Source organism: Orbicella faveolata, unplaced genomic scaffold, assembly GCF_042242905.1.
Source record: "Orbicella faveolata isolate gen_17 unplaced genomic scaffold, um_ofav_v1 contig_12, whole genome shotgun sequence".
Lineage (NCBI taxonomy): Eukaryota > Metazoa > Cnidaria > Anthozoa > Scleractinia > Merulinidae > Orbicella > Orbicella faveolata.
The window spans coordinates 22,360,120-22,379,857 of record NW_028301539.1 but is presented as its reverse complement, the minus strand read 5'-3'; the positions used below and the strand labels follow the sequence as shown (position 1 = coordinate 22,379,857).

General features: G+C 40.0%; 1 protein-coding gene and 2 long non-coding RNA genes across 3 annotated transcripts; 1 reads left to right on the top strand and 2 right to left on the bottom strand.

The window, feature by feature from the left end:
• The first annotated feature begins 3,392 nt into the window (after window positions 1–3,392).
• Window positions 3,393–4,082, top strand: LOC149117205 (uncharacterized). The gene is made up of 2 exons (XR_016205586.1): window positions 3,393–3,631; window positions 3,708–4,082. It is a non-coding gene; the product is annotated as an uncharacterized LOC149117205 (long non-coding RNA).
• A 1,445-nt stretch (window positions 4,083–5,527) lies between these two features.
• Window positions 5,528–7,737, bottom strand: LOC149117204 (uncharacterized). Its single transcript, XM_089281082.1, is given in 4 exon segments — window positions 5,528–6,090; window positions 6,624–6,648; window positions 6,650–6,864; window positions 7,704–7,737. Coding segments are annotated over 4 exon segments (837 nt in total).
• A 4,351-nt stretch (window positions 7,738–12,088) lies between these two features.
• On the bottom strand, window positions 12,089–18,315 carry LOC110062975 (uncharacterized). Its single transcript, XR_016205583.1, has 4 exons — window positions 17,612–18,315; window positions 13,160–16,246; window positions 13,012–13,077; window positions 12,089–12,654 (listed from the first exon to the last, which is right to left on the bottom strand). It is a non-coding gene; the product is annotated as an uncharacterized LOC110062975 (long non-coding RNA).
• Window positions 18,316–19,738: the final 1,423 nt, after the last annotated feature.

The window sequence follows — 19,738 nt, the reverse complement described above, 5'->3', positions numbered from 1 at the left end:
CCATTGTCATTGTCATTGTCATTGTCATTGTCATTGCCATTGCCATTGTCATTGTCATTGTCATTGCCATTGTCATTGTCATTGTCATTGTCATTGTCATTGTCATTGTCATTGCCATTGTCATTGTCATTGTCATTGTCATTGTCATTGCCATTGTCATTGTCATTGTCATTGTCATTGTCATTGCCATTGTCATTGTCATTGTCATTGTCATTGTCATTGCCATTGCCATTGCCATTGTCATTGTCATTGTCATTGTCATTGCCATTGTCATTGTCATTGTCATTGTCATTGCCATTGTCATTGTCATTGTCATTGTCATTGTCATTGTCATTGTCATTGTCATTGCCATTGTCATTGTCATTGTCATTGTCATTGTCATTGCCATTGTCATTGTCATTGTCATTGTCATTGTCATTGTCATTGTCATTGTCACCCCCAAAATAGAATAACATGAACGTAACAGACTTTGGTTTAGGCTCGGGCGCAAGTTATATCATTACTTAGAGGCCCTTGGGTTTGTTTGGAAAAGTTTAAGTCATAACCCCGATTAACGAGGTAGTTTATATGTGTCGTAATTGGAACATATGCGTCGAAGAGGAAGTGCAAGGCTGTATGGAATGGAACGTTTAGTGTGGGTGGGATGACATGAAGAGAGAGAGTAAATATTGATGTTTGTCCAGCTCAAGTGAAACCATCACATCAAGGAATGCGATATTAGTAACGGAATGTGAACACGTGAACTTGGTGCATGGTAGGTTGCTGAGATAATCGACAAATACTTCCAGTTTATCTGAACCTTCGGTCCAAATAACGAAAATATCGTCCAAAAATCTCAGCCATGTATGGGGTAGATAAGGTTCGTTACTGAGAGCATCATGCTCGAATTTAGCAAGGAAAAGGTTGGCAAACGAAGGGGCCATTTTGGTACCCATAGAAGTACCGTACGTGTTTTTCTAGATAATGTCTGTCGTCAAATGTGAAATCGTTCATGTTGAGGATTATGCAGATACGGCACCAGATGGTTTCTGTGGGAATGTATTTGTGGTTACGTTTTGAAGGAAAAAGCGACAAGCCTCAATACCTTCACTGTGTGGAATGTTGGTGTAAAGTGAAGTGACGTCGAGTGTGACAAGAATGGCATTGGCAAGTTTGTTAGGGCAATCAGCAGCATCCTTTACATAGGATGGCTTAAGGTGATGGTCGACAAACTGACAAATGAGTTCAGTAGGATGGTTGCTAGAGAAAACTATGGGAAGGTAAAAACTTTCCTTCTTTTTGTCATCGGCATCTCCTTACGCCGAAAACAGCTTTTAGACATTATTTTGGGGGTTTTAAAAACTGGCAAGTCTGTTACATTTGCAACGCGTAACGCTCGAAATTTCATCGACAAGAATAATCTATTAGACAACCCATAAGTGAAATCTTAATTGGTTATTTTTTATTCTAGTTTAGGGTGGTCCGTAGATGGGGTCCTTAGGGGGTAGTCCGTGGACCCGGTCCGTAGTGGAGGTCCGTGGACTGGGGATCAGTGTTTTCGGGTTACCTGTACTGCCCTCCCCTCCCGGAAAATAACCCACAATAATAATAATAATAATAATAATAATAATAATAATATTTATTTATAAAATAAATGAGATACTACGCACGCTCTGATTGGTCAATAGAGTTGCTAAGGCTATGTTCTATTGTACCGGTAAACTACGGTTCCCGATCTACAGCAGCTCAACGCGGGAACTAGAGAACCCGGAACACTAGCGATAACAAACGTAGTAAGCAGTTTTGGCTTTCACTCGCTGAGATATCAATGATGCGAATATCTTTTCATTCAACATATACATGGAAAGTTACAAGGAAAAACAGGGACCAGGACCATATATAAAGCTTTATCTTTTTTTTTCCAGGGCAAAAAATTTACTTCCAGTTTACCGGTTACGCTTAAGCTTAAAATTAAGAAAGTTTTAAACCCTTTTTTGGGTGCTTTCCACGGTCACTGGAGGACGAAGTCAGCTGGGCTTGACTGATCAATTTGGGTTGTCAAAAAAGTAGGGAAAAGATTTGTTTCTATCAGACATTTTGAGTTTAAACTCAATGCATGTATGCATAATACGATAAATAAATTTGGTTTCCATGAGCTTAGCTTTCAAGCAATAGTTTCCATTTAGCAAAATACAGCGAAACACGGACTTCATAGCCTTCAGGATAAGTAAATAAATTCTGAATAAATTTCGGAAGCAGCGTTTCTATAACATACCTTTATTCCATTCACAAAATTTTGGAAAGTTATCGTTAAACACTACGTTGGATCACTTCGCCAAGCGTATTAAGTTTGAACTACTTGCAAACTTTTCGTACAGTCTTTCGTCTTGTTACTCCGCGGATTTTGTGTCCGGTGCTGAGTCTGTACTTTCATTCTTTCAGTCGCTGTGATTGGTTTGTCGCGTCATCTCATGAATTTGATGAGAATAAGCAACTTGATCACGAAAGTACAATAAATTTTCCTCTCATTGACAGACTTTTTCCATAGTTATTTCCTAAAAGCAATAGAATACTCGAGACATGTAGAGAACACTCGCCTGCGGCTCGTGTTTTCTACATTTCCCTCGTGTTCTCAAATGCCCGTCGTGTTTTATCACAGTGTAATACACGGCTCAGGCTTCTTTATGTCAGTGTTAAATAAAACACTCGTGTCTATATAATCATGATCGATGCTAGTCCATCATATGCAGCTTATTTGCCGCTGCAGACACATAAACAATAGCGTCCATTTGGCGAGAAAATATATAAACAATAGCCTTCATTTGGCGCGAAAATATGCTCGGATATTTGTAGGCGGACATTATCTGTTCCGAAAAGCGAACAGTTTTCCGAGAGCGTAGCTCGAAGAAAACTGTGAGCCTTGAGGAAAAGATAATGTCCGCGGACAAGTATCAGAACATATTTTCAAAGTCAAATGGAGGCTATTGTGTTTATTATCTTTCAAATATTTTACACAGCGCAGGCAATTTTCAAAATTGGGGAATATTCTCGGATATTCCCCAGCTAAAACTGGGAAATATTCGGTCACGTGACGCGCTTAGACCAATCGCTAGCGAGCGAAAATATTTAACATTCAGACGACAAGATGGATAGCGTGGTAAACGCCACTTTAAACCTTGCTAGGCATTCCAAGACCATCCTGAGTAGAAGGACGTAGAATTAAAAGAGAAAGGAAGATGAAAAATACGTAGAAAAAGAAAATAACTCGAAATTACCATCTGCTAATGAAAGTTGAATCTGGGAAATGTCGTTGCGTGACAGCGGCCATTGACGTCTTTTGTCAAGTCGCAAGAGCGTGGGAAAACGAGTCTGCAATGTCCTTCGGGCGGTCAGCGGCTAGGGATGCAGTCGTGACCTCATAACTCAGATCACGCTGCGGCCAAAACGGTGTGGCGTTTGGGGAAGTTTTTCTTTTTGAGTGACCATCATTTGTGAAAAATAACATAACATTGCTCCACTAAACGTCTTCTGGCCGGGAAAAATTGTTTTCCTATTTGTGTATTTGTTTGGATTCCGCCGCTGTGTAGACAAAGACGTCAATGGCCGCTGTCACGCGACGACATTTTCCAGATTCAACTTTCGTTAGCAGATGGTAATTTCGAGTTATTTTCTTTTTCTACGTATTTTTCATCTTCCTTTCTCTTTTAATTCTACGTCCTTCTACTTAGGATGGTCTTGGAATGCCTAGCAAGGTTTAAAGTGGCGTTTACCACGCTATCCACGGCCGTATTGGCAAAAGAGAAGTGTTTCGCCCAAGTAGCAGGATAACGGTAAACACGGTAACTTTGAACGCTTTGTATAAGGTCAATATACTTTGGCCGAAAAATGTTTTTTCAGAAACGTGATGTGTATCCCTCCAATGTCTGTTTCATCACTGTGACTGCTTTCAAAAGCGTTGAACTTTTGAGAAATAATTATTTTAAAATCAGCTCCAACGTTCCATCTAATTTAGTATGCAATATTTGAAACTTTATTTTTTAATCGCTTCGGCAGTTTTTTGATGTTTATCGAATGATATTGCATTAAAAGGCCTTTTTCTTCAACACTGTGTAGTTTTCTCATTATTTTGCGTTGCGATAGTAATTTCCGAACAGTTTTTAGCGGGGCCTTATTTTCGGCCTGATTTTGCTGCTATCAGACGGAAAAAGTTTGCGGCTCGATATTTTTGGTTTGAAGCGAAACTGAAACAAAAGAAATTCATTTTTAAAAAGTATTCGGTAACCTCTACTTGGGAGATAAAAATCGGCCGATTTTATTTTTTAGCCGGAAATCATCGGTCGTTTCTTAGGCGCAGGGCCTCTTAAGTTCTTTAAGCATAAGTAGTATACTAAGCCTAACTTTAACTGGACGTTCTTGGCCCTCCCTTGTAACTGAAGGATTCCAGAAAATGGAGATATTTATAAGTGACAGTTTTTTGACGGGAACTAGGCGCCTAATACGTTTGACGCTGACCCCGAAGTCTGATAAGTGAATGACGCAGCGCATGACTTGTAAATAAGTAGTTTTATATAAATGAAAGTCCACTCCAATATAAAGGTAGGAACAATAAATAACTCGAAGGAAAACCCTCGCAACACCTACAAATTCTTTCATATAGCTCAGTATATGCGAGTGTGTTTTAACTGTTATAAGCATATCCGTGGCTTGGCATTTGAAATTATCTGCCTTAAGTACTTGGTATTTTGATTTATTACTGAGTTGTTAGAGCAGACTTTCATCGTCTTTCAAAGTAATTACGTCTTTGTTGTGCTGATTTATCATTCACGATGAAGTGTTCTCTATACAAGGATGATTACTTCGCGCATGAAGATTGCAATCGTGCTCTCGATACGCGACTGCCTTGTAAGCTCTAGTTACAACATCTAGTTAAAATATCGTTCGCTTCTGACGTTAATTAGACACAGCTGTCTCTTATGGGTCACCTTAACAAAGTGTCGGCGAGTGACCAAGGAGGAACGAGTGCATGGCGACTGCATTCGCAGGACTATTAAAATCACTGAAAAACTAAAATAAATTTCAAATAGCTCAGCATTATTGTGAGGGTTGGTTTCAAATATAAGATAATCTAGCTAAAAATGATTTTGATTCAAAACTCAAGGTCTAATAGAATATAGATTCTTCATTTCCTCTTACCAATGTTCTTTTTGTGTATGTTTTTAACAGCCGGTAAAACCTGTTTCCCGCGACAAAAATAAGAATTTTTGCTAGTTTTCTTTCCTTAGTGCACAAAGGACAATCGCGTCCTCTTTATCGATGACTCTAACAGGTTCCACTTGCTCTCTCTCTCTCTCTCTCTCTCTCTCTCTCTCTCTCTCTCTCTCTCTCTCTCTCTCTCTCTCTCTCTCTCTCTCTCTCTCTCTCTCTCTCTCTCTCTCTCTCTCTCTCTCTCTCTCTCTCTCTCTCTCTCTCTCTCTCTATTCGAAGTATCGACGCAATTTCACAACTATGTTGTGGTCTTAATTTGCTATATAAAACGGCACGTTTTCGTTCAAATTGAACAGAGGACACACGTTACCGCCTTCGCTTTGTCATTTAAAGTATCTAAGTTTTGAGAGCACGATGGTTTGTCGCACTTATAAGCAACGTGTTGCAGGAATGGGCCTTGACTACGAGTGGAATTGCTCCCTGGTATGCCGTCCGCATCAGCACCCACGCATATATGCTGCGACCCCGAATTTCCGTGCTGACCGGTAATTAAATATCCGTAATATTTCCTCCACATACCGGGATGACACATGTTCCGTCCCGGTGTGACCAGCGTGGCAGAGTATTTCTCATGCCGACACACAGCGCACGGGACCTGGTGATAGTCGAGAATTCTGAACATGCGCGGATCGTTTTTCTTCAATCTCTCGCAGACCTCTCCCCACTTTTTGCACTTTTCAGGTGCAATCGCTGTGAAAATAGTCATGTTTGGCCCGTATTTAACAGGCGATAAGTGAAGTCCGCTAGTCACGTTTTTGTTATCCGTATATTCAAAGCGGTCGGGAACACACAGATAACCTGAGCCAACGGCGGGATTGGAGCGGGAATGCAAAGACGCCATTCTGCCTAAATGAAATGGAGAAATAACAAAATAACTTAGAGATATTCCATGGTATACCACGAGAGAGCGTTGCATAACTATTTTATACCATGCCATAGAAAATACAGTGGTCAGCACAATCAATTGATGCGACATACGCGCGACGCATGACAGAAAGGCTGTGTGTAGTACCATCGAATACACAACGGCTTTTCTGTATTCTGATTGGCTGTATTTTCTATGGCATGGTATAAATGGGTTTCTCCTTTTGGTCGCTTCTCGCGTCCCTCTGAATGTCGAGATACAAACTCGCTTGAGTTGAACATTGAAAGTTGAACATTGAAAGAGGGATGGAGAGAGAGGCCCAACAATTATTGCCAGGGTTGTAAAATCTCTTTACACGACAAACCAGCCTAAAAACCGATAAATGAAGAAGAACTCGACTGGAATATCGCACTATGACGCCATGTCACCTTTGCTTTGTTTCGATAAGAGCCTAGAATGAGATTTACAGGGTGATTTCAATGAGCAGGCGCTGTAAGCAAGATGTCAAACTCACCTGAATAAACTGTTTTTTTCTATTTCATCGCCTCCTGTTGGACACTTTGAGCTTCCCCAGTACATATACATCGTACTTCTGCTTCGCTTTGTAGTCCTGGAACTTGTTTGACTCGAGATTTGGGAGTTAGCTGTACGGCCAGTTTGCTTTGATCCCCTGCTTTTTGTCGGTTTTTCCTTCGTTTTACTTGTGGAACTTGTTCTATCCTCTTTTGGCCTGTTCTTTAAATATCCTGTTTTCCCTGTTTCAAAATAAAATGACTTGTATGTCGTGATTTTTAGCCATTTTAGGAGTTAAAGTATTAGGAAAAGTGCTTCTGTAAATGTTTTTTGGTTCGGTTTAGATAATCAGATGTCTAGATAGCCAAAGTAAGTTCCAGATGTTTACACTATTTTCCTGCCGCCATATTGGAGGACTAGGGAGGTCCTCCAACATGGCGACTCCATACTAGGTTCCATAATTTTGCGCGGAACATTTGGACGAATATCTCAACTTTGGGACGCACACACCTTAAACTTGGAGAACTGTCTGTTTTATTTATCGTCTATAATATCACAATTTCTTGAGTTTATCCACTGAATGGATTTTGATTTTATTTTTTATTGTGTGACAATGCACACACTCTATAGAATGCACTGAAGCTATAAAAGGAGTGTTATAAAAGGTTACACATGCTCAAGGTTGTGATGCAATAATGATATCAAACACGAGAGACGGTGTATAAGTTACTAAGTTGTATAAGTTATTACTTTTCAAACGTCGAGAAGCGAGCTGAAAATAATCCATGCAACGAAATATTTTGGCGAACCTCGAGGCGTTTGGAAATGAAGTAAAATACTTTCTCGGTGTGGTGACTGAGATATATCTTGTCAATCAAGATTAAAGCACTTAACTACAGAGAAAAAGGAGGGATAAAATGCTAAAGATTTTTCCTTTACGATCAGACTGATCCAGACACTGCCACGGTAATAATTCTCTTAGTTTAAACTTGATGAGCCTTTGGTAAGGCTGTGAGGACTTTGCTTAATATTTCTTTCTCTTGATTTAGGTTTCGCCGTGGTACCGTTGGTTATTTATTACTAACAGAGAAGTTGCAGCCCACCTGTCCTTCCATCTTTACAAATTTCCAGCCCAACCCACTTCAGCACATCGTCCAGCGCGCTAGCGCTACTGCAGATAAGCTGACCAGCGGCTCCCTTCCATCCGTCGTTATCTCATATAATTCATCTAATACAGATTCCCTTGGAAGCCTTCTCGTCGGTTTTTTCAATTTTTACACCGACTTTGATTGGTATAAAGTGTTATCGGTTCGTCTGGCCGGCAACAAAACTGTGCCCTATGAGAAAAAGTGGACCCGCCCTAAAATTCGCATCGAAGACCCGTTCGATGGGAAAAATGTCACACGCGCTGTGTACAAAGATGAACAGTTCTGGGTTATAAAACAGGCTTTCAAAACAGCCAAACAAATGCTAGCGTATGAGCATTCTCGTTTACATGAGATTCTTTAACGCCATGAACTTGGTAAACGTACTGTTAAGCTCTGGAACAGTAGAACACTATTGCTCTTTTCAGGCCATAAATATTGGATGCATAAAGACTTTATAGGAACAAAGAGCGGTGTCTTCTCGTCATGTTCGTACCGTTCTGTAACTGTTTGAAGCTTGGATCTAATGATCATAAAATTACTTTAATGCTTTTTGCTTAGAAGCGTTTTTTTTTTTTTTAATGGTGTTGTTGACTTCACCTCTTCCAATGTAAACTTATTTGTATAACTTGCACACTAGTTTACATGGGCCACTAAGTAGTACATTTGTTAACGAAGCAGAGAAAGGCTAGTTTTTCAGCTTTTATTCTGAACACACAAAAAACTAATCCATACACATAAAAATATTACTCCATTTACTAAAGTTGACTCCCCATGCCACACTACTTTCAATTAATTAAAATTACAATAAAATACAATAAAATTACGATAAAATGCATTCCCGGCATTAAAAACATGCCAGTTGGCTTTTTGTCTTATCTATTTCTTATATATTTAGCTAGTATGATTAGAAGGAAAGACTGAAAAAAGACGACAACTAAACTGGGGAAAAAGAGCTTAGGAATTGAGAACACAACCAAAATAGCGACAAGGAAAGAAAGATGATAAATAAGACATTAAAGTGCGACTTCCCAGCAGTTCAGAAATGATTCTAATCATGAAATTTTCTTCGGCGTTTGCCAGGAAATTAACGAAAAAGCAGCAAAAGTAAAAAGCACCCTTTGTCAAACACAGAAAACGTGATCTCCATTATAAAATCTCATTCTACTAGAAGACAGACTGGATAGGGGCGCTGGAATCTCGGCTATCAGTGAAATTTTTCGGCGATTATTATATTAGTCAGCTATCGGTAAAAATTTCAGCAATTCTACACAAGTCTTCGTCAACTATATATATTTACCACGAACGGAACACCAATATACTCAAATTCTGTCGAAATTATAAGACTGACGTTATAAATTTCGAGCTTATCCCACCTCTTGTTTCAAGTCGTGAAGTTAAAATTTAAGTGGTACCATCAAGTGATAAAAGTCAGATAAAATAAAAAATATGTGTGTGACCGGCATAGTATAAAACCGGGACTGGACCCTGGACTGGACCCTGGACTGGACCCTGGACTGGACCTTGGACTCTGGACTCTGGATTCTGGATTAAATTAAAGAAAAGAAAAAAAAAAGATAAAAGAAAACTAAAAAATAACAAAAATGAAAATAAAAATAGATAAGATAAATATACATAGTAATATTTGCCGGACTAAAGAGGAAAGAGACTGGAACTGAGCATGTTGCCATAGCAACGTCAAAATTTGGTATATTTCTTGAGGTGTACCCCGCTTGCCAGGATTCAATTCATATTGAGTCAAACATTTTTTTTTTTATACTGTACTTCCGTTAAATTGTTGATTATTCTTGAGAGCACTTTGAAGCTGTAGGATCTCAGTCTCTTTTAAAACTGATAGAGTACAATGTATGTGCATTTTTTCTTTAAAGTTTTAGATGTTTTATTCACGAGAAAGAGTCAATTTCTAGAAAACATCCGGTACTTTCCGTTGAGAAATTTCTACCTCTTGTACTACCTAGGAATGTGATAATGCTACAACACCTAATTATCCCATTTCCGCTCTCTTATCTGTCAAGTGATCACTTACGAGAAGTTAAAAAATAAAACCAGATTTCAAACTTTTAGCTCTAAAAAGTGGTCGAGGTCGTTTAAGAGAGGTAGTTGCATACAAGAGGTTTCAAACATAGTGATTTGACGCGGAAACTTTTCGTATTTTGGAAAACTGGACGCTGAGCAGAGGTGGTCGCTCACAGTAGGTGGTCGCAACCGAATGTTCGACTGTATCACAAAAAGAACAACGCCATACAACGCGTCTGTTTTTATTATTATTATTATTATTATTATTATTATTATTATTATTATTATTATTATTAGCACCCTAAAGCGTGTCTTTACTTTCGTTTCTCCGTTGTTCGTTTGGTATACATTTGGTATAGATATGGATTCTGCGAAAAAAGAATAGTACAACCACTAATCTCGTAAACCAAGCACAAGCGGTACTGAGGCTGCTGAGAGAACATTATACCTGGTTGTGGATTTTATCTTTTTATCAGGCGACATGCTTTCTCAATGGAAAGTACCGCATGTTCTCTAGAAATTGGCTCTTTCTCGTGAATAAAACATCTAAAACTTTAAAGAAAAAATGCACATACATTGTACTCTATCAGTTTTAAAAGAGACGGAGATCCTACAGCTTCAAAGTGCTCTCAAGAATAATGAACAATTTAACGGAAATACAGTATAACCCGGGAATATAAAAAAAAAATGTTTGACTCAATATGAATTGAATCCTGGCAAGCGGGGTACACCTCAAGAAATATACCAAATTTTGACGTTGCTATTGCAACATGCTCAGTTCCAGTCTCTTTCCTCTTTAGTCTGGCAAATATTACTATATATATTTATCTTGTCTATTTTAATTTTTTTTATTTTTTATTTTTGTTTTTTCGTGTTTTTTTTTTTTCTTTTCTTTAATTTAATCCAGAATCCAGAGTCCAGAGTCCAGAGTCCAGTCTAAGGTCCAGTGCTGGTTTTATACTATGCCCTACTATTCCTTGACCGATCTGTCATTGACAATTAGTATCAAAAAATAAATCTAATTAACTTCGGGACAAAAATTTCACTGCTTGCGGATCCTCGTGAAAACCCTCTTTATAAAGAAGGGACCTCGTCAACAGGTGCGACTCGTGCACAGGTGAAACGTACACAGGTAAAACTTCATAATAGACACTTGACCAAGTGAGCTCTTACTGGACATCCTAGGGGCAAATTTCAGGCACGCATTTTACACCTGACGTCATTTCCTGCAACTGCTTTCGTGTAATGAATCGGTTATAAGACCAAAATTACAACTACAGTAACATTAAAAGCGTGCCAGATATATAGGTTTTGAATTTGCCACAAAGCATGTTTCTTAAACCACACTCTGACTGACTTCTAATACAAAAGCGTAATTATAACACAAATATGGAGAACCAATTCACTTCCTTGGATAACTTTTAGAGTAGGGGTTGACACATTATGCTCCTAAAATCGAGCATTATGCTTTTTGGCACTGCCCCCAAAACGGACTATTATGCTCCAAATTATGCTCGACTGTAACTATTGTAATCGTAATTATGCCGCAAAATTTTTTTCCCGGACCCCGGTGAGTTATAATTATGCCGTAAAAATTTTTTTCCCGGACCCGGTGAGTCATAATTGTGTCGCAAAAATTTTTTCCGGGACCCCCGTGAAGTGCGATAATAGTAATGGAAACCATGTAGAACATTAAAATAGCTTGAAAGTTTGTAGTTTTAACTTAATAAATGGACAATAGTAGCTCTAAAAATGGAAATAACTGTTATGTTGCAAAATGGCACTATTATGCCGCCAAAAAAGCACTATTATGCCGGCAAAATGCACTATTATGCCGGCATTATGCTCGATGCTCCACATATAGTATTATGCTCGAAATTATGCCGGCATAATGTGTCAACCCCTATTTTAGAGTTGTAAAGCGACAAAGCAGTCGTCTGAGGAGAAGGTAGTAAAACCCCACAAGGTTCGCGATAAATTGATACATGTTTTGCTAAAGACTCTAGTGGCGCGAAAGTGATTTTCCGCGCCTGTAACGGAAACATTTGGTCGAAATAAGTTAATTCACTGCAGGTTTGTCATGGTCGTCTTATTTATTTAACTACTTAGATACATAAAATTTTTGTTAGGCAGGGAGACCACTACAGCCTAACCAATTACAGTGGATCCCTCGTTAATAAGAATTAAACTAAAGCTACTCATATATAAACAAGAAAAATCAAAAGGAAACAAAACCGAAGTTCGAATTGCTAGAAAAAGCACAACGATGGACACAGAACAGGAGTACCCAACGACACTTTAACTGGAAATTTAATATGTGACTTCTCAAGCACTGATTCTGTGTTCCCACGTCAATTACCATTAATAAGCAGCTTTCCTGGGAAAAAAATATCCGCTCTTCACTGCTAGCAAGATCGACTTTATTTCATAAAACTCCCAGCCAGACATAATGAAAATTTTGAATACCGAGCTAGAAAAATGGCAATTAGCCAAGTAGCCAGCCAGCAGTAAAGGGTAACATTGCAAATGCCAGCAAGGCAATTATAGGCGAAAAAATGTTCTGGCCAGCGTTTTGACTTAGATTAAAAACAAACGCATTGTTTAGGACCTTTATTCAACAGCCTATTGTCTGTTGACTATTATTAGAGATAAATTAGCAATATGTGGTTATTTTTGCCGCTATAAGCAAAATCTACACTTTGATATGTTATCACTTAAAAACAATACAACTTACCATTTATGTCTTAAGTGGATCGGACAAGGTGTCTCCCAGCACGTTGTTTTCCGATACTTCAGATGTCTTCCAGGTTCAGCATACGTGTGACAGTTTGGCACTTTGCGTTCTGACATCTAAAACGATTCACACTTATGTTTAAAATAAGATCCCTCTAATCCTTTTAGACATTCAGATCAAACTTGCTTTCACCAAAGAAATGCCTGTTGCAAAATTACTTTTATATAACGCTGTAAGGGAAATGAACAAAAAATAATATTGAAGTCCTTTACTACTACATATCGGTTTACTTCTACATTGCTAGCCCAATAATGATTGTAATTTCAACAACAGCAACACACTTTATATGTTTACCCCGATTTAGTAGTTTACAATTATTTCTAATGATTTTTTTGAAAAATAAAGGGTTATGCCAGCTCCTTAAAACAACCAAAGGGAGCTGGTTTAGTGCTGATTAGTAACACCATGTTTACCTCAAAAGTATTGAAAAACGTGTTTTTCATTTTCTTTGGACAACTGTCTTCTCTGAGCTTCCCACTCTGGAATTGCGAGATAAAAGTGTATAAACCACATTAGAATCTTTATCATAAAATGAGTAAAAAAAATCTCGATAATTCATACCTTGAATGTTGGTGATCCATCTCAGTCCATGTCACTGATCCATGCCTTACCCAAGACTGCAAAGCACTGTCAAAACAACTTTCACAAAATTAATTTAACTTGAAAGCTAAACAACCAAAGACACACATTCTTAGAGGTAGTTTACCGTAAAAATTTCATAAATACCCATTGACGGGATGTTTAAAGCCGTTCACCGTAAAAGTTTCACACAGTTAAGGGCAAAGTTTCACAGCAAAGACCCCAGCATTGTTAGAATGTTATAGGCCGTTCACCGTAAAAGTTTCACACAGGTAAGTGCAAAGTTTCGCAGCAAAGACCCCCGCATTGTTGGGATGTTATAGGCCGTTCACCGTAAAAGTTTCACACAGTTAAGTGCAAAGTTTCGTAGCAAAGACCCCGGCATTGTTGGGATGTTACAGGCCGTTCACCGTAAAAGTTTCACACAGTTAAGTGCAAACATTCGCAGCAAAGACCCCGGCATTGTTGGGATGTTACAGGCCGTTCACCGTAAAAGTTTCACACAGTTAAGTGCAAAGTTTCGCAGCAAAGACCCCAGCATTGTTGGGATGTTACAGGCCGTTCACCGTAAAAGTTTCACACAGTTAAGTGCAAAGTTTCGCAGCAAAGACCCCGGCATTGTTGGGATGTTACAGGCCGTTCACCGTAAAAGTTTCACACAGTTAAGTGCAAAGTTTCGCAGCAAAGACCCCGGCATTGTTGGGATGTTACAGGCCGTTCACCGTAAAAGTTTCACACAGTTAAGTGCAAACATTCGCAGCAAAGACCCCGGCATTGTTGGGATGTTACAGGCCGTTCACCGTAAAAGTTTCACACAGTTAAGTGCAAACATTCGCAGCAAAGACCCCGGCATTGTTGGGATGTTATAGGCCGTTCACCGTAAAAGTTTCACACAGTTAAGTGCAAACATTCGCAGCAAAGACCCCGGCATTGTTGGGATGTTATAGGCCGTTCACCGTAAAAGTTTCACACAGTTAAGTGCAAAGTTTCGCAGCAAAGACCCCGGCATTGTTGGGATGTTACAGGCCGTTCACCGTAAAAGTTTCACACAGTTAAGTGCAAACATTCGCAGCAAAGACCCCGGCATTGTTGGGATGTTATAGGCCGTTCACCGTAAAAGTTTCACACAGTTAAGTGCAAACATTCGCAGCAAAGACCCCGGCATTGTTGGGATGTTACAGGCCGTTCACCGTAAAAGTTTCACACAGTTAAGTGCAAACATTCGCAGCAAAGACCCCGGCATTGTTGGGATGTTATAGGCCGTTCACTGTAAAAGTTTCACACAGTTAAGTGCAAACATTCGCAGCAAAGACCCCGGCATTGTTGGGATGTTATAGGCCGTTCACCGTAAAAGTTTCGCACAGTTAAGTGCAAAGTTTCGCAGCAAAGACCCCGGCATTGTTGGGATGTTACAGGCCGTTCACCGTAAAAGTTTCGCACAGTTAAGTGCAAAGTTTCGCAGCAAAGACCCCGGCATTGTTGGGATGTTATAGGCCGTTCACCGTAAAAGTTTCACACAGTTAAGTGCAAAGTTTCGCAGCAAAGACCCCGGCATTGTTGGGATGTTACAGGCCGTTCACCGTAAAAGTTTCACACAGTTAAGTGCAAACATTCGCAGCAAAGACCCCGGCATTGTTGGGATGTTATAGGCCGTTCACCGTAAAAGTTTCACACAGTTAAGTGCAAACATTCGCAGCAAAGACCCCGGCATTGTTGGGATGTTACAGGCCGTTCACCGTAAAAGTTTCACACAGTTAAGTGCAAACATTCGCAGCAAAGACCCCGGCATTGTTGGGATGTTATAGGCCGTTCACTGTAAAAGTTTCACACAGTTAAGTGCAAACATTCGCAGCAAAGACCCCGGCATTGTTGGGATGTTATAGGCCGTTCACCGTAAAAGTTTCGCACAGTTAAGTGCAAAGTTTCGCAGCAAAGACCCCGGCATTGTTGGGATGTTACAGGCCGTTCACCGTAAAAGTTTCGCACAGTTAAGTGCAAAGTTTCGCAGCAAAGACCCCGGCATTGTTGGGATGTTATAGGCCGTTCACCGTAAAAGTTTCACACAGTTAAGTGCAAAGTTTCGCAGCAAAGACCCCGGCATTGTTGGGATGTTACAGGCCGTTCACCGTAAAAGTTTCACACAGTTAAGTGCAAACATTCGCAGCAAAGACCCCGGCATTGTTGGGATGTTATAGGCCGTTCACCGTAAAAGTTTCACACAGTTAAGTGCAAACATTCGCAGCAAAGACCCCGGCATTGTTGGGATGTTACAGGCCGTTCACCGTAAAAGTTTCACACAGTTAAGTGCAAACATTCGCAGCAAAGACCCCGGCATTGTTGGGATGTTATAGGCCGTTCACTGTAAAAGTTTCACACAGTTAAGTGCAAACATTCGCAGCAAAGACCCCGGCATTGTTGGGATGTTATAGGCCGTTCACCGTAAAAGTTTCGCACAGTTAAGTGCAAAGTTTCGCAGCAAAGACCCCGGCATTGTTGGGATGTTACAGGCCGTTCACCGTAAAAGTTTCGCACAGTTAAGTGCAAAGTTTCGCAGCAAAGACCCCGGCATTGTTGGGATGTTATAGGCCGTTCACCGTAAAAGTTTCGCACAGTTAAGTGCAAAGTTTCGCAGCAAAGACCCCGGCATTGTTGGGATGTTATAGGCCGTTCACCGTAAAAGTTTCACACAGTTAAGTGCAAACATTCGCAGCAAAGACCCCGGCATTGTTGGGATGTTATAGGTCGTTCACCGTAAAAGTTTCACACAGTTAAGTGCAAAGTTTCGCAGCAAAGACCCCGGCATTGTTGGAATGTTAAAGGCCGTTCACAGTAAAAGTATTGCTATTAATAGCATCATTACTCGTTAACTCGTTAACAAAATGTATCAATCAGATCAGTGTAATGTCATAAATATACACTGGACGATCAGCATAAAAGATTCACAAACTTAATCTCGTGATTTCATCAACAAATTTGCTCATCTTTTCTTGGGTACAAGTCCATGACATCGGGTAACGTTTGCAGCATCTTTAGCTGTGCTTCTTATAGTTCACGCAGTTAATTTTACACCTGAAAAATGATATGTTTTAGAAAATGTAACATACTGCACAATCCCTCTTATACCGGCGTCCTCCCCCCGTCCACACACACACACACACATGCATCCAAATACCCACACAGCCACGGACACATAATAATATACAAAACTGGTGATACTATCGGGCCCCTCAATGTAAGATCTAGATCAAGAACTATGTTCACAAAAATAGCTCATTCATGAGAGAATTCAATGAAATGTCTTTGATTTTAACTGATGTTACATTGTTGAAAATTACATTCCCTGGGGCAGGTCAAAGAAGCAAGGATTTAACTGTTTAAGAAAAATAATTGTGGAATAATTTTTTACCGCTCATTTCGTCATCGAACTATAACCCCAGAAGCGTGAATTCAGTGAATGGTGTGAACTGGTGCCACGCCTCTCCCCTATTTTTTCGTGTGCCATGTTTCGCGCTTTGCATTAGCTACATGAACTGAACCGCGCGATAATTGTTCCACCACAAAATCACTGTCTGTGCCATCATAAAAAGAAGGACAATAAGGCGAAATGTCTCTATTTCCGGTAACAACGCAGGCATACAAAATAACTTGTTCTCTAACAGAAACTGAATGTGCGAAAAACACGCGCGTTAACAAATGGGAACGCATAAGAAATTAAATTACACATTATTGTCCTGGCGCTATCGACACCGAAAGAACGAAATCTGGAATGACATGATTGCCTTCTGGTCTTTTCTGACCTTTGACATGGCAAGCCTTTGTATTCCCTTTTAAATCCTAAAGTACAGTACAATTAGCATTGAAATAGATCAATCAGGTGTGTTGGTCAACAGCTCTTTCAGGGCAAATATTCGGCGATACTAAAAGGCAGCAATAGGTAATCAGCCTTCAGTTATATAAAGAACACGATCGGACTTCAGTAAAGAAACCGATGGAAACAATACTTTCTTACACCGGGAAAAAATAATCATTTCAATATCTCGTCAGTTTGTCCAAGACGCGGCAAATGTGTTTCAATAGCTCATGTTTTAACGTTCGACGAGTTAAAAAGCGGTCATGATCGACTGCAGCACCGGGATCGGATGTTACTGTTCATTAAAATTACAGAATTGAAATTACACTTGGAAGTAGGATCACTGTGGATGAATGCACTGACAGTTTCGAAAACCCTTCCAAGTTCTGAGACATATTGGGCCTTTTCTTGCTTTCACTGTCTTCACTGAAGCGGCACTTTCCGTTGGGTTTGAAATACAATACAGTGGCGAATACAGTTTGAAAACCTGCGCCGGCTTTTCCCGCACACATTGCTTAAACATTATCACTGAATATTAAATATATAGCCTGATTCAGCTAGTTCAACTCCAAAGTAGTTCTTACCTGAACCTTTGAATTTATCAGTGGAGTCCTCAGAGTTCTCTGGCTGCCAAACCCTCAAACAACTGGTCGGCAAAATCTGATCGCGTTTGAAACCGACCGTTGGACACAAAATTATACGGGAACAATGTTTTAGTTACAAAATATTACGAGGTTACCCGAGTCTCACCGGGCCTCAGGCAAAAATGTGAAAAGACTGCACGAACCAACAAACGTCATCACCAGATACCAGTTGTCTCAAGGTAGAACATGAAAGCAGAACAGACGATGATTTTCCGCGACCGGATCAACGGTGGTGAAACATGCAACTGAACGTGGGAAAAAGGAGCGTCAAGGGAAAAGAAACCGATCTAATTTCACACTATAAATGACAGCAGAACAGACTTCTATTGTTTGCTGGTAAATAAAACTTTAATAAACAACTAACATTATATTGTAAGCATGTTTTCAAACAAAAGGTCAAGCAGTCAGAGAGTGTCAAGTGACACACTTCAGTCAGTGATCGCATCCGGAATGTAATTTCCAGCCAGAACTGATTAGTAAAACCACAATGTAAGTTATTTCAACACCAAAAAAAGTTTTCCAGCTAGCTAGCTCTCGATAAGCTAAATTCTCAGCAAGATTCTGTTTCATGCTAAAATTCCCAGCCAGCTCAACTTTAGTCTGCAGAGCGGATATTTTGCGGAGCGGATCCGACGGGTACTCCTGACAGAAGAGTCCTTGCTATGTTGCACCTGGGACAGATTGTTCTCCAGGTTCTTATGTCGTCAACGTCGTACAGATCTAGAGCCCTGTTGTAATATTGAAGTCAAAACGTTTAAATGAGGTTGGAGAAATGTGACTTATGCGTAACTCAGTAGGCAGAACATTCCATGTGCGGCACGTGCGTATGAAAAATGATCGTTGATAAGTAACAGCTCTACTTCTTTTAGGAACATAAGTAATAACATTGCTGATCAATGACCTAGTAAATCTCGTTGATTGTCTAGTTACAGGCAGACCTTCGCTATCTATGAAAACTGAGTTGTTTACAGCCTTATAGAAAAAAAAATATATCCAAAAATTCGTGCCAGTATGAAATAGGTGACAGGTTTGTTAGTTGGAGGCGGGTCTTATAGGTTACATCGCAACAGAAAGGAAGCTTGAAAATAAGTTTCGTTGCACGCCCCTGCACGTTTTTCACCTCGCTTTAGTAAGCCAATGGACTGTGGCGACCATACTTGGGTTGCGTAACCGAGATGGCACCGGACAATAGCAAAATAGAGTGTGCGACGTGTTTGGGTGCTTTCGATGCACCTAGAAGCTCGGCGCACAAAGCCGAGGAGATTGTTGGCTTTCGTGCACTGTTCAGTCACTTGTTTGTCCGAGGTAAGATTGCTTGACACCCACACACCAAGGTCTTTCCCGTGTCAGAAGATTCCAAAGGCATTTCGCTGATGGTATAGGTGTGCTGTACACGTGTTCTTTTGCGGGTGATTCGCTGGTATTTATACTTGGACTGATAAAATATGAGCCCAGATGATTCGGACGAACTGACAAGATCGTCAAGGTCAATTGCAAGCCATTACAGCCCGTGATAGAATCGATGCTCTTGAAAATCTTGATATCATCGGCATAACAGGCGACTCTCGATGTCTTAACAGTGTCTGGTAATAAATCATCCACAAACAGCAGAAACAGTAGGGAACCTTGTGGTCGTACTGTTGTTTTAGGTCTTCGATTCACACTTAAAATAAACAATCTGTCGAAACCCTGAAAGAAGTGAATTAACGACGACAACAACAACAACAACAACAACAACAACAGTAACCACAACAACAACATCCTCTTTAAAGTGCCACTAACCCCAAACATTTTTTTTCCTTTAATAAAATCTACTAGTTTCCCTGACTACTTCTGCGAAAAAATTATCTCGATTGATAAAATCCCCGCGTTTCTACAGGCGTTTAAACACGTAATTTCTATGTTCACGACCGCACAAAGTGGGATCTGGGTCGGGCTACTAGTGACGTCACTTCGGGAACCGGGCTAAAACACTCAAGAGACTTTTGACTGAGCTTTTAGGGCAGTCAAAACATTTTCGGGTTATTTGTGATTCATATTTTATCAAAACTGGACAAGAACTTTAAG